This window comes from Gobio gobio (assembly GCF_949357685.1).
Source record: "Gobio gobio genome assembly, chromosome: 3".
Classification (NCBI taxonomy): Eukaryota; Metazoa; Chordata; class Actinopteri; order Cypriniformes; family Gobionidae; genus Gobio; species Gobio gobio.
Window position 1 is genome coordinate 39,833,593 of NC_137099.1, and position 21,840 is coordinate 39,855,432.

Below are 21,840 nucleotides of genomic sequence, written 5' to 3' on the forward strand. Positions count from 1 at the left end.
AATTTACAGCAGACCTGTGGGAATATATCAAAGGCTACCTTCTGAAAAACGACACTAAACAGACGTCGAAACAAAATGATTTACAACACTCACCGGTCGCCTCGTTTCTTACTTTTTGTTTGTTAAAGTGTGCAGCGGCGAATAAAGTTTTTGCACGCCATGATTTGGCGGTTCTCCGAACCGCATGGTGGGGCTAAGTATTGAAAATGTTTCGACAAAGAGGCGAAGAACCTACAATGACGACAACAAGATAAACAGGAAGTTCCGACCAGCTTTGTTTATCAACTTCTCGCTCGCGTTGACTTTTTATTATGTCTGTAAAGTTATATATGAGTTTATGACATGACTTCAGCGAAAAGAGATTTAAATATGATTGTGCGCTGACTTTATAATGGACACGATCGCGAGCGGCTCTTGAAAGCAGTGCATGTTGATGTATGTGGGAGCGGCGGAAAGCATTGGGAGGAATCAGCTGATTATTTGACTCGCTGAACACACATGATTCATCCAGATCTCTGTTGTGTTTATCCTAATCATATGCATCTAAATCAAACCGCAGAGGTAGAACTGCCAAGAACTTAACTCAGCTTTTATCAGCACATGTCTATGTACCAAACTCCATTGAGGTGTAATGTAAGAGGTCAGTGTCAGTAGGAAAGATGCCGTGCACATGCGGGAACTGGAGGAGATGGATTCGGCCTCTCGTGGTGCTGCTGTACATTCTGCTCCTTCTGGTTGTCCTTCCACTCTGTATATGGGAACTTCAAAAATCAGGGGTCAGAAATCTTTTTATAACTACTACACACATTAAACATTTAGCAGCTGACTGTCAAATATGTGCTTAAATGCTGTTGTTTTAAGAAACTTGAAATGTAACCCTTGAGTCTAATTTGACCTACAATCAAAACCATGAATAAATAATTCATGACTTTTTTATTGTGGAATAAAAAAACCTGGAAATATACATTTTTTTATCTAGTCCCAAAATGTATTGTTATAGGGAATGGGTGTTTAAATTGAATATTTTAAAGAACTTTAACATACTAATGTGTTTTATAGCAATTACTGTAGTTCAATTGATATTTATTTGTATAGCGCTTTTCATAATACATATAGCTTCAAAGCAGCTTTACAGAAAAATGCATGTTTCCAAATTACAATTTAGAGTATCTGTTATCAGAGGTGACTGTGTTAAAGAAATATCCATATGTCAAAAATGTACAGTTCAACTTCTAAGATAATGGAACTCGTGCGGTTAGCTAACATCATGTATTCCGGCAGAAACAATGACCTGATCTCATAAAAGCAGTTATTACAAGTTGTGATCATAATGATAATTTGGCAGTGGTGCATGTTGATTCAGAGTTGGCGCCATCTGAAGTCCTCACAAGGGTTGGCGTCAGCCTTTGCCATTTATAAATCAACATTTTCTAATGTGAACTATTTAAAGCTGCATGACATGCTAAAAGGTCAAATGTTATTTTTAACTAAGACTTGATATACTAGTATTTTATATATAAAGTTTAAAATAAATAGAAATATTAAAAAAGCTAATTGAAATGACAAAAGTGCATAAAGTTACTAAAACTCAAATTAAATGAAAATCTGAAAATAAAAGCTAGTTTATTATTATATAGGATATGTATGTATGTATGTATATGTGTGTTTATTTATTTATTTTTTAAGTTTTGATCATTTTGACAATGGTTTTCTCAGTGATGGCATTTTCTCTTTTCTAATCTCATAGGTTAGTATTCAAAATAAGGCATGGTTCATCGCTGGGTTATTCGTGTTCATGACTATACCCATCTCACTGTGGGGAATACTGCAGCATCTAGTACACTATACCCAACCGGAGCTACAAAAACCCATTATCAGGTATGGATGTATAGATAATATTACTTTGCAGTTAGTTTATTTTATGCAATATTGTATAGAACATTATCTTCTGTGCAATTGTTCTTTCTCTTTCTCACTTATTATTATTTTTTAATTTTTGTACATTTTTAGAATACTATGGATGGTTCCTATATACAGCCTGGATAGTGTGAGTATCATGTGATCACCTAATGGTTGCTAAAATGTTGGTATTTGTTTCGCAAATGGCTTCTTTGATGTTTACTATCCAATTTAGATTGGCATGACTTCAATACTGGCCTTTTTCTGTTTGACAATCCGTTAATGTGAGGCCTGATGCTGCAGATGCTCATGACTTAGATTACTTAAAGAGTTAGACCAGAAACTCATTTGACCAAACTCATGTGCATCTAATCTTTTTTTTGAGCAGCATGGTATCGTTTGTCATGTCTGTGTTCTATATGTGGAATCCCTTTTTTGTAATGTGTTTGGACCTTTCTTCTGTTTTCACAGTGGATTGCGTTGAAGTATCCCAGCATCGCCATCTATGTAGACACATGTAGAGAGTGCTATGAGGCCTATGTTATCTACAACTTCATGATATTCCTTCTCAACTATCTGGGGAACCAGTATCCCAGTCTGGTGCTGATGCTGGAGGTGCAGGAGCAACAAAAGCATCTCCCTCCTCTTTGCTGCTGCCCACCGTGGCCCATGGGAGAGTGAGTGTTTATGTAAACACAGAATATAAATGGGGGATAATATGAGGCAGGATGTGATTTTTAATGCATATCTGTTGTCAAGACGTTGGCTTAGGCTCTTATATTGAGTGCCTCTATTACCTGTTTTCCATCTTCTCCTTTGGAGCCTTCTTCAAAGTGCAGGATGAGAAATTAAAGTTTAGATACAGCAGGATGGGATTTGTCTTAATTGCTTGCAGATTGAATACTTTCTTGTGGTTATTGGCTGCCTTTAGCTATCGCTGCTGACAGCAGAGACTTTTAAATTTACGTTAGGCTGTGGTGGTGGTAATGTGTGAAGAGTTTCTTGATTTAAACCAGCAATTTTTTAAACTGAAAAATTATGTTTGTGTACATCTTCAGAGAACAGTGAAGCTCTGTTGGGCCTGTTAACTTAACTTTAAGTGAATTTATGCAATGCCGTGGAAACATCTATTTATATCGTAGAAATATTTTCTCAAAGCCCCTTCTCCTCTATTTTTATATTAAGAACAGAATTTTTTTTCTTAACAGAGTACTTTTGCTGAGATGCAAACTGGGAGTTCTGCAGTACACAGTTGTGAGACCTGTCACCACAGTCATCGCTTTGTAAGTGTCATTCATGTTGTGTGTTGTAGAGGTTAAAGGCACAATATGTAAGATTTTTGGATTAAAATATCCAAAAACCACTCGAACAATATTATATATTTTGTTGACTTGTGTACTTTCATTATCCCAAATGTTTCCAAGAGTGTTTAAATACAGAGAAATAAGCAATTTTAACTTGTCCGTGTGTCGCCTATCAATGACATCATACCCGCGTTACCCTTGATATTTTGTAGAAACCATTGAAACACCAAAGACGCTTTAATATATTATGTGCTTTATTAGACAGGTGAGCAGGTTTGGATACATTCATCAACAGAAAACGAAACATTGATATATAGCTTTATATAGTCTTATTGTTTAAATCTCGTTTTCTTGATTTACGACGAGTACCATGTTTTACCATGCCTAATATCAATCTAGCTTACTTTACTTTTCTGCAAAGTGTCTCATTGTACACGCAAACAAGTGTCTCATAGTATCTGCTGAGTTAACGAACAGAGTAGTATTATAACACACTGAAATGTATCTAATATGATAAAACAGCGCTGCGTTACCCCACAAACGCATGACCGGAAAAAGCGGAAGTGGTCGTCTGCGGTAGGGGTGGGCGATATAGCCTCAAAATTATATCATGATATTTCAAGAATATTTGCGATAATGAAATTTATGACGATATAGAAAAAATATATATGGACCAACATTTTATTGGTGATTGCAATCAAATGTAAGCAAAGTAAAAAAAAAAAAAGTAGCCATGGTACAAGTCGGTAGTGTTTTCCCTGGAAATTTTAAGTAAAAGCATAACATAACTCCTTAACATTTGAATGTAGCAATAACTAAGTTATTTATGCCATGGTCTGTCTGAATACTTAAGTCTGATTGGTTGGAAGGTGTGCAATAAAATCGTGGACAGATAATTCCAAGTCAGTTGAATCACTCTTCTATATTAATGCGCTGTTTTCATTTAAGCGCACAGACACACACACATAGGCCTACGCCACTCGTATATAGAGCGCAGAGATCGCTCCACACACGCGCACACACACACGACACTCGCATACAGAGCACGGATATCGCGCTGCGCAAACACACAAACATTCATGAGCACAGACACTTGTTATCAACACCACCCCGCAACTTTTAATCATAAAATCGCTTCGCTACTGGATCACTACATTATATTTCTCAACAACGATGTGGTTACATTGCTATTTTTAAATAATAAACACACATCTTCATTGTTAAGGTATAAATCTCTCTCTCTCTCTAGCCCTTGATAATTAGTTCAAATAAATGCTATAATTCGTTCATTCAAATAAATGTAATCGTACGCACTACTTTATCTCTGTGTTTGATTCAGAGTGGGCAGAATGCTAGTTCTCACAAGCTGTAATAACTGTCAACTTTACTCTTCCGGTCAAACATTGTGCTGCAAACATCAATAACAGCTTTAAGTTATCAATGTTGACAAATGACCATGGCATAAGCGCTTCACGTCAGCCGGTTCTTTACCTCCTTTGTTGGAGGTCTGTCCTCTTGTAACCAAACCACTACCATACTGTTAAAGTAGCTCCCTTTTTATGTACAAAATCGTCATTGGAGACTGACATGATGCTTCTTTTAATCTCAGACAGGTGTTGTTCGTGCTAAGGAACGTAAATGCGGCATACGTCATCGCACCGCTATATAATTGACATTGCGATATGACACTTTTTTTATCATGTAAAAATGGACGGTATGATATGGCACACCCCTAGTCAGCGGCATAATAAAAGCTCAGTGAAATCAAGGTGTCATCAAGCTACACCTGTAGCGGCGAAAAAATACATATTGTGGCTTTAATCCAGCATTTAATATCAGCTTTGTTATATTTTTGTGTTTTATTTGGTTTTACACCATAAAAAGACACAATATATGCAAATATTTCAAAGTCTGTACAATTTTGTTTTATGTTTTTGAAAGAAGTCTGTTAATGTTCATCAAATCTGCATTTATTTGATAAAAAACGGAATTGATTTACTGTAATGACAAAGCTGAATTGTGAATTTTCAGCATCATTACCCCAGTCTTCAGTCACATGATCCTTAGAAATCATTCTAATATGCTGATTTGGTGCTCAAGTAACATTTCTTCTTATTATCAATGTTGAAAAAGATTGTGCTGCTTAATATTTATGTGGAAGCTGATACTTTTTTTCAGGATTTTTGATGAGCAGAATTTCTTTAAAATATACATTTTGTAACATAAATGTCTTTACTGTGACTTTCGATCAATTTAATGCATCCTTTCTGAATTAAAAGTAATTTATTTTCTGACCCCAAACATTGGAATGGTAGTGTCATTTATTTTAGTGAAAGTAGATCAACAATCCCTTTGGTCAACATTAATGGTTCCACATGTTTCTGTGCTGTGATGCTTTTAAACACAGGACTCTATTTAGTTTCCTAGTACTAAAATGAAATCCTCTATTATAGACAATATTTTGAAATGTACACTTAAATTGAGCACGCAACAGTTCAAAATAAGACTTTAGCTGTTAGTCAGTAATTTCAATGTCATTTCTGTCCTACCAAATTAGGATTTGTCAGCTTTGTGGTGTTTATGATGAAGGCAACTTCAGTTCAAAAAATGCCTGGACATATCTGGTTATTGTCAACAATCTCTCTCAGCTTGTAAGTACCTGTTTTTTCCCCCTGAATGTTATGCAATACTGTCACATGAGCTAATGTCTGTGAATAAGTCTACAGTTACACCCAGGAACCAAACAGCAGTAAAAGGAAGATCAAATGTAACTAAAGCCTTATTTACAGAGACATCTTATGGATTTTTTTATCAACAGTAAAACAAAACAGACAGCCTCTCGGTTGTGTTCATGCAGCTTATAAACAATACAAGCTTAAGGAACACGAAGCAACAACACTGTAAAATTATTGATAGTTCAAGTTAAACGGTAACCTGATAACCTAATAGTAATGTGCTATTGGTGCGCTTGTTTTCTCTCTTCAGTTTGCCATGTACTGTCTTGTGCTGTTCTACAAAGCTCTCAGAGAAGAGCTGAGTCCTATCAAACCTGTGGGCAAATTCCTCTGTGTCAAGCTGGTGGTTTTTGTGTCATTCTGGTAAACTGTTCTCTACACATCACACATAACAATTCTGATCTACTTGCAGTTATAATCATGTTTAGTTCCTGTGTTATTCAGTGTAGTTTTCTAGAACTTTTCTAAGACTCTATATAGCATCAGGATTGCCTGCACAACTAGAGTCATGGCAGTTAATGGTCATTATTGGCAGATATTTATAAAGATGTATTGGTGATTTTTATGTCACCATGTAATGTTTTATTTAATTCAGTTGTTTTATCTGTCTTAGGCAAGCTGTGGTCATTGCGCTTCTAGTGAAGGTTGGTGTGATCTCAGAGTCTCACACCTGGGAATGGGACAGTGTGGAGGCTGTAGCCACTGGATTGCAGGTGTGGTACTTTGGTCTGAGAACTAAACTACTTTTTCGTAACAACACTTATGGAAATGTGACTTATGACTGGAATTTGGCTTGCAAGATCTGCCAGTTTAAGATATTTATATCAATTATTTTTGACTGGCTCACCATATACCATTGCTGCTGCAACTTCTTGAGGCACTAGTGTAAGTAACCTTTTTAGATTAATAGTCTGTGATTCTCTGTTCTCGTAGGACTTCATCATCTGTGTGGAAATGTTTTTGGCAGCCATTGCCCATCACTTCAGCTTCACTTACAAACCCTACATACAGGAAGCAGAGGAAGGTTCCTGCTTTGATTCCTTCCTGGCCATGTGGGATATCTCAGACATACGGGCTGACATCTCAGAACAAGTGCGCAATGTCGGTGAGTCACTACACAGTCTTTTCTTATTAGCGTTGCATGGTCAGAGGGTCTAGAAACCTTTTTTTTTTTTTTACAAACTTTGCTTTCCCCCGGAAAAACACTTGTATTCCCCCGAGAAACTGTTGTTTACAAAGCGAGCAAAGTTTCTTGAGGAAATATAAAACATATGTGAGAGAACGCGAAGTATCGAGTGTATTACCTGCATTCAGAGTTAGCATTTTCCTTCAGGTGAGTCCTCTGTTCATAATAAAAAAATCTGTTTGAATGTCCGCTTAGCCTAGAAATCTAGACGCACCCTAGCGTCAGCAAATCTAGTCTTCTCACTCACAGAATGCAAAATGAGCATGGTTGCTCAGGCATTGATAACGGAGCTGTCGGGTGTTTTCAATGAATTTCTATGAAAGTTAAGCGAAGCAAGTGCATTCTGGGAGTTGTTGTCTTTCATCCATATGAGCCAAAAATACATTTTCTGGGTTTTCTCAGTCTAGAAGGCACCAACTTCTGAAATCATTTCACATTTCTACTACATAAATGACCCAATTTAAATACGCATTCGTCTTCCCAGCCCCTTTAAAACAGTTATACATATGTGCTTTGTTTTATTACTTCAGGGAGAACTGTCATGGGTCGACCAAGGAAAACATATTTTGGTGAAGAGGCTTGCCAGGACGAGAACACAGGACTGCTGTCAGCTGGAGCTCAGGATCCAGTTGAATCGTCTTCCACCCCTCCATCCCCCAAGGGCCGTTACCAGGGCATGGGCCACACCGTAACCCCCCACTCCATCTCTGCTCCTGCAAACCTTGGTAGCATACCATGGGAAGGAGATGTGGATGACATCCCACCAACTGTGATATCTGGCGATTGTACAGACCAACAGGGATCAGACTATCCGCCGATTACTTAGCATCACTGAGCTTCAGCTACCAAAGCTTTTCAAAGCACATCAATCAATCTAGCTACCATTAACTCTGGTTACTATTGGATACCTGTGGCTAATATGTGTTCAGGGGCTTGGCGAAGATTTGGTAGCAAGAACATATATGAAGGACTTAGGCAGTGTTGGTCCGCTGTTTTTATCCTCCGTTTTGCATTATTTTGCAGGAAACATGACCAAATTGTAAACTGACCTTAAAGTCAAGCACAGTAATAATAGTAGTTTTAAATACCCGTTTTAAATGTCATATAATCAGTTAACGGTTCTTTTAAAGACAGCTTTATGAATGTTAACTCTAAGAAACACTATATATTGATAATGCTACTTCGCAGTTTTGTTGACGTTCTCCTGGATTTTGTTAGCAAGTCATTTTTAACGCCTTTTTTATCATTAGTGTTACTTTGACAGTTTTATCTGTTAATGCAAGGAGGAGCAGCACCTTGTTCATGGACAGTAATATGAAATTGCCAGGATGTCATTGAGATTTGGAACATTATGTCTCTGAATATATGCATGCGTTAAAGCAACTACAGTTTGACTGTACATCGGCTTTTAAGCACAAAGTACTGAAACACTCATATCTTTGCTCAGTTCGCTTCAGAGATTAGCAACCTTTCTTGGTCTGCTTGCCTTCTGAACAGCTTCATGCCATTGCATCAAAACATAAATGCGTAGGTCATTTTTCTTTCTTTTGTATTTGTCAGAAATTAGTAATTAGAAACAAGTAATTACATTTTTATTTTTAGTTGTTTTAATGGCTAGACAAAGAAAATTGTTTAAAAGCTAACTTTGAAAAGTACTGAAAATGTCGAATACTGACTTTTTAAGTTCACCTCGGGGAATGATGCAATGTTTAAATATTAGCCAAAGCTGTCTTATTGCTATAAAAGGGACAGTTTGCCCAAAAATGAAAATTTCTGATTTTTTCAGAAGATTTTTCATTTTGGGGGAAATCTTCCCTTTAAGAAATTGTCTTTTTCTTTGTTGATTTTGAGTTTTAATAGTCTGTTAGTACACAGCATTATCTGCACATGAGCTATACATGTCAGATATATAACATAACAGCACAGGAAGATCGTTTTATCATTACAGATGTGGACCTGTGGGACCTATGTCTCTCTGTTCCATTCAGAGATGCAACTTCTGCAATGGGTTGTACTGCTGTTGCATTGCCTTATCTAACAGTGGTTGTCACGAATAATTAAACTTCACATGGGAATGTGTATCGAGTATGTCTGTTTAAATAGAAGGGATATTTGTAATTTAGGGTGTTTAAACGACAACGATGTACTAAAAACGGAAAGGTTTTCCTTTGCGTTTTTCGTATACAGACGTCAACGTTGTCAGAATGATCCAAGTAAACGACAAAAAACGCTTGTTATGCATGTCAGGCCAGTAGTTGGCAAATGTCACTTTGAAAATAAACACTATAGATTGAGACTGAACATAATATACGCATGTACATGGCGTCAGTTTTCACAAATTCGAGTTTTTGTAGTTTACATGGAGATGATAACGGTTTTGTTGGAAATTTGCACTTTGAAACCTGTTTTCAAAAGTTTTCAGGGCCTCAAAATGCAGTTAATGAACAGCCGAAACGCATACAAAGTTTTCCATTTTTAGTTGAAAATGGTGTTGTGTTAACAGCCCCTTACTCACCCCCATGTTGGTCCAAACCTGTATGACTTTCTTTTTTCTGAGACAAGACTTTTGGTTACCACGACTTCCATTATACACACACAATTAAAAAAAAGCAGAGACATCTCTCAAAATATCTTCTTTCATTCCACAGAAGAAAGTCATACAGGCTTGGAACAACATGAGGGTGAGTAAATGATTTCAAATCATTTTCATTTTTGGACAAACGTTCCTTTTAAACATATGAGAACAAGAAGCATCACGCCACACAGTCATGGTGAAATTATTTTAATGTAAAATGTGTTCTGTTGCTAAAAATAATACATTTGTTTACCATACAGCAATTTAATAATTGCCCATTAGCAGCAGAGTTTTGGAGTGTGCTAAACTATATATCGGTACAGAATCCTTCCCATCATGAGTCACTGGTCACAGGCTTTGCCTTCCTGATGACATCATCAGCCCCCACATTCCTCTTTAACAGCTGTAATGGAGATGCTGCTCTTATGGAGCCGGATACTGAGCCGGACCCACTCTTCTCTGCTGACCGCCAGGGGCTGCTGGAGGACCACCGCCGCCTGCTTCCAGTGCGAGTCCTCACTGAAGGTGCTGACGCTCTGCTCAGAGTCCAGATGGATCTGGTACCAGAAAGGAATGGCAGTCACCTTGCCTGAGGTGCTGACCTGCACCTAACATATGCAAGAGAATAAAAGGCACCTTGATAGAAAGTCACGGGGCAACTGTGGGGGACTCGAAATGACTTACAATTAGACAAAAGAAGTTTTAAAATTGGCTAAAACAACCAAATATCAAGATATTTCTTGTTTTAATTCACCCCCTCAACTACTGTTTGTTTCCTCTGAAGAAACAGGGTTCCTTTGGTCCCCCAACTTTTTCTAGACTTGGGAAAAGTCATATAAATTAATAAACAAATTAAAATGCCATAGGCAATTTTATAATGAATATACCTTTTTTCCTCCAGTTTAGCCAAGCTCTAAAATATATTTTTTTATTACAGTTAATAAAATGATTTTAGTTAAAACAACACTAATAGAGAGAACCAAAAACTCACTTTGACATCTTTGTCGGTGTAATTGGCAGTGCTGTTCATGAGGTCTAGCGCGAATAGTTCAACTGGTTCACTAAGATGAGTACATTCAAGAGTGGACAGGTCCAGAAACATATGGACAGGTACCTGAGGGAGGAAACACACATTACAAAAGACACTTTATCAGATGTGTAATTTGCAGAAAACCACAACATGTACGTTATTTAATTTCTCTCACCCCGTACATATTATTGCCACTGTGTATGAAATGTGCTATACAAATAAACTTGCCTTGCCTTGCCTTGCCATATACAGCTTGAATAAAATGGGTCATGAAATGGAAAATTTGATAAGATGATCATCTTTCATCTCTCTAATTGTATGACATGAACCTGTTGTTCCTGTTAAGGGCGTATGGCATTTAGGAATACTCGATTAAACAGCTTTACAATAACCCAAATAGAATTGCTGTTTCTGGTCATTTTGGTACCGAAAGTGGCAAATGTAACGTATACTGAAATTCAATTCAATAGGTCCTAAAAAAACAGCAAAGACCCAATATTGGCATCTGCACTAGAATGTGCCCTTGAGTTTGCAGGTCAAAGTCAAGTTGAACAAACCGAATGCAAACATTACACAATTGGGGGCAGTCATGGCTTAATGGTAAGAGTCAGAATTGTAACCCAAAGGTTGCGTGTTCGATTCTCAATACCGGCAGGAAAAATGTAGGCAGGGAAGTGAATGAACAGTGCTCTCTTCCACCGCAGGGAAATGGCTGCCCACTGCTATTGATGTGTGTGTATTCACTGCTTACTGCTCCTAATGTTTGAGCACTAACTTGGATGGTTTAAATGCAGTGGACAAATTCTGAGTATGGGTTACCATACTTCACATCGTTTTTAAAAAAAAAATATAAGTCTTATAAGCCACTCTGATTATAGCAGTGCAGAATGACCTTTGTTCAGACAGTCATGAAAAAACACAAACATAAACTACCGTTCAAAAGTTTTTGGGATTGTTATTTTTGAAAGAAGTCTCTTATGCTTACCATGGCTGCATTTATTTGACAGTAAAAAACGAAATAATTGTGAAATATTTTTTCAATTTAAAACAACGTCTCTTTTTGAATACTGTATAATTTCCAACGTAATGCATTCCTGTGATGGCAAAGCTGCATTTGTGGTTGTGTTTACATTATAATGAAAATGCATTATTTTTTTCTCACTATTTCCCCATATAATGAACTTGGTGGCATTTGATATCTAGTAAATTGTGAAGTCAGCACAATGGTGAGATGTTATGACGGAGATGAGCAAAGCCAACATTTCCATTTTTCACCCTCTCCTTTAACAAAGCTTTAAATAAAGCATTTGCAAATTACTATGAAAACTGATGTAGGCATATAGATTTGGTTGCACTTGGTTTGGTGGCCTCATACACAAAAGACAAGAAATGAAGAGTGAGCACAGTATTCACAGAGCTGCTGAAGAACATACTGTGAACTGATTGATGAATGGAGCAATGTTGAACCCAAGAGTCGGCTCTGTTCCCTGAACGGCGCTTTCCAGAAGCAGCGTGTCTGACTCAACAAGCATACCATGGATCACAATGCGCTCTGGAAAAATCTGTCCACCGTCCTCCAGCAAACACCTGAAATGTTCACAAGAACAACTTTAAGCAAACCTAAAGAAAAGAACAAACCGTAGTATGTTTAACACTCACTCTTACCTAGCTAACGACGCTTTCTCCAACAGTTTCTGTCTAATAAGGCCGCAGGTCTCTATGCAGTCAAGTATGATGCCGCTCCAGAGCTTCTCGATGGATGGCCGTTGAAGAACTGCAGAATCGTCCTCCACGTGACTCAACCAGAACTCTAGTGCACTCTCAAGCACACCATTTTCTTTGGCCAGCAGTCTCATTATAGTCTGGTGATGTTCCTTCTCAACTGAGCTGTAGGCTTGAACCAATCCAGGGCTGGTCTGTTTATCTTCGCTTGAATTGAAGCCCAACTGGGCTGCCATCAAGGAGAGCACAGAAAAGCCCTCAGAGACATCAAGCACATAGATTGGGTCGAGTTCTGTGTCTGACTCCTGTGACCTCCTAGTTGACTTTAGAGAAACCAAAAGTTTGCTCATGGCCTTCTGGAAGCTGTTATGATATGCTGTGTTATTGAGGAGGGCGATCTCTGAGGACTCCAGCATAAAAGCGCGAGAAGGTTTCTCCTGGTTGGTTTGAAGGCCAGCCAGAGCACTGCACAGCTCTGACTCTGGGTTTGCAGTGAGGATCTTGGAAGGTCCTTTCGTTACATTGTCCATATGAAACGTGTGTCCGTCTCTTACGATAGCGATGCAGCACAGCCTCAGATAAGAGTCCTTACAGGAAACTTCCACCAGTATTTCATCACCACATTTCACAGTGTCTGAGGGATGACATGAATTGATAAATCAATCAAATCTATCTATTAGGGATGCCACAATTCTCAGTTTTTTTTTGCTTTAATTTTTTTTTCTTTTTTTTTCTACACATTCTATCATTTGCCTCCATCCCAATATACTGAACAAGGCGACATACATTCACATCACACGTTAGTGGTAGAGTTATACTCACGGAACACTATAGTTATTCACAATCACGAAAGTTCCTTATTTGCATTCGCTTTGAAGCCTTGCCGGTTAAACATTTAATTTGCGTGCTTATGCACTGTTTTTAACTTGCGCTTCTCTGAGCATGCACACTAAAAGCCTGTCAAACACGTGATTAGTATAGTATATACACCGATCAGGCATAACATTATGACCACCTTCCTAATATTGTGTTGGTCCCCTTTTGCTGTCAAAACAGCCCTGACCCGTAGAGGCATGGACTCCACCAGACCCCTGAAGGCATGCTATCTGGCACCAAGATGTTAGCAGCAGATCATTTAAGTCCTGTAAGTTGCGAGGTGGGGCCTCCATGGATCGGACTTGTTTGTTCAGCACATCCCACAGATGCTCGATTGGATTGAGATCTGGGGAATTTGGAGGCAAAGTCAACACCTCAAACTCGTTGTTGTGATCCTCAAACCATTCCTGAACCATTTTTGCTTTGTGGCAGGGCGCATTATCATGCTGAAAGAGGTCACAGCCCCCAGGAAATACCATTTCCATGAAAGGGTGTACATGGTCTGCAACAATGCACATGGATGGCAGGACCGAAGGTTTCCCAGCAGAACATTGTCCAAAGCATCACTGCCTCCGACAGCTTGCCTTCTTCTTATAGTGCATCCTGGTGCCATGTGTTCCCTAGGTAAGTGACGCACCCGGCCATTCAGGTGATGTAAAAAAAAAACGTGATTCATCAGACCAAGCCATCTTCTTCCATTGCTCCGTGGTCCAGTTCTGATGCTTACATGCCCACTGTTGGTGCTTTCGGCGGTGGACAGGGGTCAGCATGGGCACCCTGACTGGTCTGTGGCTATGCAGCCCCATACACAACAAACTGCGATGCACTGTGTATTCTGACACCTTTCTATCAGAACCAGCATTCACTTGCTGAGCAATTTGAGCTACAGTAGCTCGTCTGTTTGATCAGAACACACAGGCCAGCCTTCGCTCCCCACGTGCATCAATAAGCCTTGGCCGCACATGACCCTGTCACTGGTTCTTCACAGTTCCTTCCTTGGACCACTTTTGATATACCAGGATCCCCCCACAAGAGCTGCAGTTTTGGAGATGCTCTGACCCCGTCGTCTAGCCATCACAATTTGGCCCTTGTCAAATTCGCTGTTATCCTTATGCTTGCCCATTTTACCAGCTTCTAACACATCAAGTTTGAGGACAAAATGTTCACTTGTTGCCTAATATATCCCACCCACTAACAGGTGTCGTGATGAAGAGATAATTAGTGTTATTCACTTCACCTGTCATAATGTTATGCCTGATCGGTGTATATATACTGTTTTTATATATATATTTTATTTTATTTAGTATTCTGCACATTCATTATAAAAAGGCTTCAGAACCACAGCTCTAGAGTAATGGTCCTCTTTACCCTACTCTCTATATTTTTCAATTGATAGGCAGCAGCTCTTACTGAATGGACTCTGTACTGGATAGATGGCCTGCTCCCAGCACGTGTCTTCCTGTGGGCCAGTGGACAGGTGGTTGTCCTGGTCCAGGTGTAGCTGAAACCATACTGCCAGAGCATCAAGAATACCCTCCCGCGTCACACACAGCCGCATCAGCATCACCTCTCTAGAGCAAAGACCCTCTAGCTCCTGCAACACAGAGAATGTTTAGGACCTCTTACTATGCTCATGTCACTATATGTGTTTTAGTCGTGTCATTTCTCTACCATTTGCCCCATGTTCACAGTATGTTGCAGTTGCACTACAGGTGAGATTTTTAAATGTTACATGTTTTTGTCAAGTCTCTTTGACTCACCCAGGTTACATTTATTTGATCAAAAATACAGTTTAAAGTAGTACTGTTTTCTATTTGAATGTGTTTTAAAATGTAATTTAATCCTGTGATGGAAAAGCTGAATTTTCCAATCTTCAGTCACATGGTCCTTATATGAATCATTATAATATGCTGATTTGCTCCTCAATCTTTTTAATTATTATTTTTATAATCAATGTTGAAAACCGTTGTGGTGCTTAATATTTTTTGCAAACCATTTCAGGTTTATTTAGTGAATAGAAAGTGTAAAATAACAGCATTTATTTGAAATAGAAATATTTTATGACATTGTAATTGTTGCTACTGTCACTTAAAAGTATTAATTTCTTACAACAACATTGTGACCTGTTTGAGACTTGTTTTATTATCAAAATACTGCTAAATACATGGCTCTATATGTTGACTGAGTTTAATACCTGCACATTATTGAAGTCTATGTCCAGAGCTGTGAAAGGCTGTGTAAGCTGAATGTATCCTCCACGCAGGCGGCTCAGTCTTTCAGTGGTGTATGGCTCTGTGCTGTCCTCAGTATCAGCCGAACAACTAACAGGACTATAGATCTGTCCTACTACAGACAGATCCAAGCCTCCCAATGAAGACACGCACAGCCTGCAGAGGGTTGATTGGATGGTTAAGATGTGCAATGCTTTTAGTAATTCAGTCACTGAATGTTCACTGTATTCGTTTTAAGATTACACTTATGCCTGCTTCTTTGATAATTGCTTTTATTTTTACCTGTTTAAAGAGAAATTTAATATAAACTTTGACATTCACAATGCGTCACTCGTGCATAAGCAGCTTTGGTTTCTCACCTGTGGTGTCTGCGGATCTCATGGCACTGCACAGCGACTCCAAACACAGTTGCACCGGCAGGTATTACACGGCCCGTTTGCGAGGGATTGGACAAGGGTTCTCGAAAGTTCTGTTAAGACGATTTAATAATTAGTTGGAAATTATGACTAACTAATATTTTTCTTTTAAATCCAAAGTCTATGAATGTATAACTACTATATATAAATATACTTTTTAACCATTATTAATAAAGACAAAATATAATACAAAAAATTTATACATTTTCAGACCAGTGGAAGAAATCCTTATTGTTGAACAAATGTGTGCATCTCGGATAGCCACTAGGTGTCCCTATTGGCTAAATATGAATATAACATGAGGCTACTCTCTGATAATGATACTGAAAAAGCTTAACATATTTAATGTAAGGATTTAGAAAAAAGGATCTGGTTCTAAGACGGCAAAGTATGACTTTTTTTTTTGCCAAGATTGCTATTAAGAGAGACAGAGTCAAAAATCTCTTAGTCACTGACCACGGCCGGATAAACATAGGATCAGACAGGATAAAGTAATTTGTATAAAAGGATTACACCATAATCAGAGTTTAGTTTGTGGCATCATGTGACCTCACTGTAGGTTCAGAACAATCAATACTGCATACATATAGAAAAATCGTTCAGAAAGTGACTTACAGGTGGAGGTAACAGTAGGTGCTTCCATGCATGGATCAGACTCTCAATGATGCCCTCACCAAACAGCCCTGCATCTACTGTCTCTGTTACAACCAGAGATACTCTAAGGAAAGGAACATAATACAGGTCAAAACACTTGTTATTGTAAACGGGTACCACAGTGAACTGTTTAAATGAAAAACAAAAATGCAATGCACTCTGCAGCCCTTTTTTTATTCACATAAGTAGGTCAGAATTTGCTTTCGTGAATGCAATATTTTTACAAACAATACATGACATTTTTAGTATTTAATTTATAATTTACTAAAAGTTAAACACTACCATTCAAAAGTTTGGGTCAGAATGATTTTCTTTTTTTTTCACATTAAATTGTAAAAAACATTCTTGTCATCAAAAAAATCCTGAAAATTAAAGAATTAAGAAAAACTGTTTTGAACACTGACACTTAGAAGAAACGTTTCTTGAGCAACAAATCAACATATTAGAATGATTTCTGAAGGGTTGCATTACAGGAATAAATAACATTTTAAAATTGTTGTTGTTTTAAATTGTAATGGTTTTTCACAATATTACTACTTTACTGTATTTTTGATCAAATATATGCAGCCTTAGTGAGCATAAGAGACTTCTTTCAAAAACGTTTAAAAATCTTACTGGGGTCCCAAACTTTTTAAACGATAGTGTAAAACTTCTGGGATTTATGCTCGCAAAAGAAACCACAGATGTTATTTTCCCAGTTTAAAAACATTTCAATATGGATCTTGTTAACTGTATGAAGAGATTTTTTACCTATTTGGAATGTCTTTTGGAATTTCCATGTCCAGAGACTTTAGGTGAACGATCTTGATGCTATCTGCCATCCCATTGGCTGAGAGCACCTCGCATGCCAGCTCATACATTGTCTTTGACAGCTCACAGGCATAGACCTCAGCAGCGCCTGCCATCTTTGCACACATTCTAACATACCAACCGAACAGTATCAAACCACACTCACAGTTGTATATCAGTTGCAGCAGACATTTGTTATATAACAATGTTATGTAAAAGTTTCTGAAAAATCTCACCCGAGGATGCCAGTGCCAGTTCCGATGTCCAGAACGGAGCTGCATCCTCCCTCAACAGCTTTCTTAATAGCCAACTGGTACTTGTGGTTCCTCCCATGGTCGTTGAGCATTAAGAAGTGCCAACGTTCCACCAACCAGTTTGCAACACGGTAGAAGTTCTCCTTCGCCTCTGGGAAGTCTGGTCGGAGTTTAAGGGCTTTGTAAAAATGGCCAGCAGCCTCATCCCGAAATCCCATTCTGAAACAAAAGAAACCAATTCAACAATTGACTATGTTTGATTGATTATGTTTTTAAATTAACAACACGTACAGTACAGGTCCACCATTCAAATGTTTGGGGTCAGTCTGTTTTTTATTTTATTTTATTTTTTTAAATAAATATTTGTATTCCTTAAGGATGCATCAAAATGCATTGTTACAATATATATGCATGTATGTATACGTGTATGCATATGCAAAATATATATATTCCAAATAAATTAACTACATTTCTATTTCTATACACTAAATTTAATTTCTATTAAAAAAGAAGCCTGAGGAAAAAAGTATCTCGGTTTCCAAAAATATTAAGCGGCACAACTGGTTTCAACATTTATAAAAATAATGTTTCTAGAGCACTAAATTGGCATATTAGAATGAGGTTACACTTTATTTTAAGGTGATATAGTTACATTGTACTTACTCAAATAATTACGGAGTAATATTAATTAAGTACATGTACTTACTATAGAGTTAGGGTTTGGTTAAGTGTTAATTACTTGGAATTCTGCATAATTTACTGTTATTACTACAGTAAGTATATCCAGTAACATGCAACTACGTCACCTTAAAATAAAGTGTTACCTAGAATGATTTCTGAAGGATCATGTGACACTGAAGACTGGATTAATGACTGTTGAAAATTCAGCTTTGCCATCACAGTTTAAAATATATTAAAATAGAAAATAGTTATTTTAAATTGTAATGTTATTTCACAACATTATTGTTTTAGTGTAGGCCTATTTTTCATCAAATAAATGAAAAGCCTTGGTGAGAATAAGAGTCCTCTTTTTAAAGTGATCAAATATAGTACAAACCCTATATTTTAGAACGGTAGTGTGTGTAAGACATAATTACATAATCTTGGTGCGATGAACGTGAATTTTCTTAGTTTACAAAAAACGACTAATAAATAACCTGAAGAGATGCTCTCCCATGCTGTTCACAATAACCTCATCTGCTGGAAACAATTCCATTGCTTGTTCATAGCAATCAAAAAGGTCCTGGATGCGTCCGAGAGAGTCCAGCTCCTCAGCCCATTTGAACAGAGTGAATCTAAAGGACTCCTGTAAATACAAAACACATTTACAGATTTTGCAAAAGAGGTTCTGAAGCCTGAATAATAATAAAAAAATAAAACATGGAAGACGATTTTTTTTTTTTAAATCAAGCTTACATTTGCAAAGTCTCTTAGAGCTGGGGCAAGGTTTAGAGCCAAAAGATAGTGAACAAAAGCAGTGCCATAGTCCTGACTGAACAGACACTGCTGAGCACTTTCCAATGATCTAGACACCAGCTCATTTCTCGCAGCATCTTCTCTCTGAGTTCGTCTATGACGCCTCGTCCTCTTTGGTCTTGTAGTGGCATTAGGCATCTTTTCTGTGAATGGCAGAGCTAATAATGTATCACTTGCTAAAGCTGAAAAACCTGAAAAATAGACACAAATAAAAATACATAAATTCAATACAAGCCATTCATCGTCAAATATAAATACACAAACGTTTTATTGTAAAATGTAACACGTTTGTGTTTGTCCAGTTTCAGTTGATATGATTATACTGGATGGCTGAAGCTAGTATCGATATTTACTCATGTGATAATATAATAATCATATAATATAATAATACAATATAACATAACATGTTGTAATGTAGTGTAATACAATAATATAACAATGCAATATAATATGATATTACTAATTATTAAGCAGTGTTAATTATTAATATTAAATCTGAAAAATCTGTTAATTCCAAAAATGTGTAGATTTAGTAGATGTAGCAAATGTGATGTGGTGACAAGAGAAAGGATTTTCATATATCAGAATAACATCATTGCATATTATCATTTCCCCCCACATACATAAGCATTTTGCAATTTAATATGCATACATTAATAATTAATTTAACATTTTTACAGCATTATTTGTAACGTTTCCAAAATCTGGATTGAAAAGGTTAAAGCTGATTTATGATTCTATTTACCTGCTTCAGGTTTGCTAGTTGAGATCACGGGGATGTATATTTATCAGTGTCTCTGCGACTCCAGTCTATCGCTGTGATTAAACCCCAAACTGCGATTTAAACATATTTTTATATTTTTTCTATCTCTGGAGAAGCTCTGCTCCTGTACTGCAGGTCCGTTCAGTACAACCAAGCGGGCGGAAACAACATCCGCTATTTTCGAGTTCCACATAAGATTTACTGACTCTGACCAGCCCATTAGTATTATCGTATTAATGTAGAATTTTTTTGATGAACAAAAAATCTAATACCTATGCTGAATGATTTATACACCTGGAACATATTTAAATGTCCACAACAACACTCCCCGCGGTACAGTATTCCCCGAAATATCCCTGTTTTCCAGAGAGCCGAGCGTGATGACGTGAGCCAGAAAAAGCCCTGAGAGTCGACTCTTGCACGAGGCGGGAGGAGACTCGCACTCGACTGTCATTCGCGGACCAAAAACCTGACTGGACATTATTACCTTTATTTTATCAGATATCCGTGTAGCGCATAACTGTTTATCTTACCTTGCGAGAGTTTAACCCTGTGACATAGTTTATACACATTGGAACAAGTTTACTTGTGCGACTTGGACAGAGTTTTATTACCAAAAAAAAAAGTCCCGACACGTTTGGGTCTTACTAAAATATACGAGGACGCGTTAGTAGATCGTTTTTAGTACAGCTTCGTGTTCATTTTTCATTTTGTTTCTCCATTTGACCAGGTTTTATTCATTCGCTGGTCGCTTTCTAACGGGATTTAAACGCTAGCTAGTCCGTAAACTAGCTGAATCCAGTAAAAATGGGTTTACACCCGTTGGAGTTCAGTGAGTGTTACCTGGACAGTCCTGCTTTCAGGGAGAAAATCAAAGCTCATGAAGCAGAGCTGGACAAAACCGGCAGATTTATCAAAGAGCTGTATAAAGATGGAAAGAATCTCATCAATGCCACAAAACGTAAGTGTCATTTTATCACTTAAAACTTGAAGTGTGTGCTTTAAATGAAATTGCTAGCCATTCAGTCAACGTGGTCCAGTATAATGTAAATGCATTATCTATGATAGCCTATCATCAACCCAAATCAGTCCAACAGGTTATTTTTGTGTGGTTTTTTTTTTTGTATTGTCAAGGTCACCATGTCATTACTTATGCGAGAGGGTGTGAGGGTAGTTTTGCTGGTTCGTTTGGTGAAATGAGCTTGCGTGGCATAACATTTGCTGACCTTTTTAGACGTTTTTTGAACTGTGCAAATCACCAGGTGTCCTAAAAGTCTGCTTTTTGATCTGTTTACATTGGGAATTTTTGCACCACATCTGTAAGTTAAAAGTCCACATTACTGAGCCAACTGTCAGTTCAGACATCAGCAGTTTTGCATCTTCATTTATGGCTTATCACCTCTGTCATGTGACCCTCCCCTTAACCTCCACGTGTAAGGCCTATTGTAAACATTTTATGCCTCTTCCCATTTATGCATTCATTTTTCTAGAGTTTAGGACGGGGCAGAACAAATTGGCTAAAAATAAAGCTTGCGTATTATGCCTTGGATGTTCAGGCCTTTTTTGGACTTGTTTGAATTATTAGGATCTGCAGTGTCTGGGTAGACTTATCTTTAATATGAGCGTTATGTGTTCTGACATCAGTACATTTTTGTATGAAAAAGAAAGTCCAAACGTTTTTAGGTGCTGGATGGCTTTATGCTAAAGCACATTTTGTCTGAATCTGTTTTTTATTATTTTATTTGATGTATTTTTTAAGATTGTGTGGTTAGTTCCTCTTTCTTTTTTCTATGCACAATGCACAGTTTTGGTTTGTCACAGCGTCCAGATAATGCTGTACTGTAAATATGGCTAAATTAAGATGTGCAGGGCGGCAAAGCAGGCTCATGGTACATAAGCCCACACATCCACTGCCTACATAATAATCGTG

General features: G+C 37.6%; 3 protein-coding genes across 3 annotated transcripts in view; 2 read left to right on the forward strand and 1 right to left on the reverse strand.

Annotated features, from left to right (window-relative positions):
- Positions 1–219: 219 nt before the first annotated feature.
- tmem184c (transmembrane protein 184C) lies at positions 220–9,805 on the forward strand. Its single transcript, XM_079813567.1, has 10 exons — positions 220–776; positions 1,748–1,878; positions 2,011–2,047; positions 2,371–2,576; positions 3,108–3,182; positions 5,761–5,854; positions 6,189–6,301; positions 6,552–6,651; positions 6,872–7,043; positions 7,655–9,805. Exons 1-10 carry the CDS (start codon positions 660–662, stop codon positions 7,948–7,950), a joined length of 1,341 nt encoding a protein of 446 aa, XP_079669693.1. The 5' UTR covers positions 220–659; the 3' UTR covers positions 7,951–9,805.
- A 131-nt stretch (positions 9,806–9,936) lies between these two features.
- On the reverse strand, positions 9,937–20,070 carry prmt9 (protein arginine methyltransferase 9). The gene is given in 14 exon segments (XM_079813566.1): positions 9,937–10,088; positions 10,090–10,307; positions 10,691–10,813; positions 12,163–12,316; positions 12,395–13,085; positions 14,738–14,921; positions 15,522–15,714; positions 15,918–16,027; positions 16,590–16,692; positions 17,379–17,546; positions 17,654–17,890; positions 18,829–18,977; positions 19,088–19,338; positions 19,893–20,070. Coding segments are annotated over 13 exon segments (2,583 nt in total). The 5' UTR covers positions 19,286–19,338; positions 19,893–20,070; the 3' UTR covers positions 9,937–10,033.
- Positions 20,071–20,297: 227 nt separating this feature from the next.
- arhgap10 (Rho GTPase activating protein 10) overlaps positions 20,298–21,840 on the forward strand; it is a 111,450-nt gene continuing 109,907 nt past the window's right edge. The window contains exon 1 of the mRNA XM_079812007.1: positions 20,298–20,871. Coding sequence (XP_079668133.1) covers positions 20,718–20,871 — 154 coding nt within the window. The 5' untranslated portion in view covers positions 20,298–20,717. The remainder of the gene's footprint in view (positions 20,872–21,840) is intronic.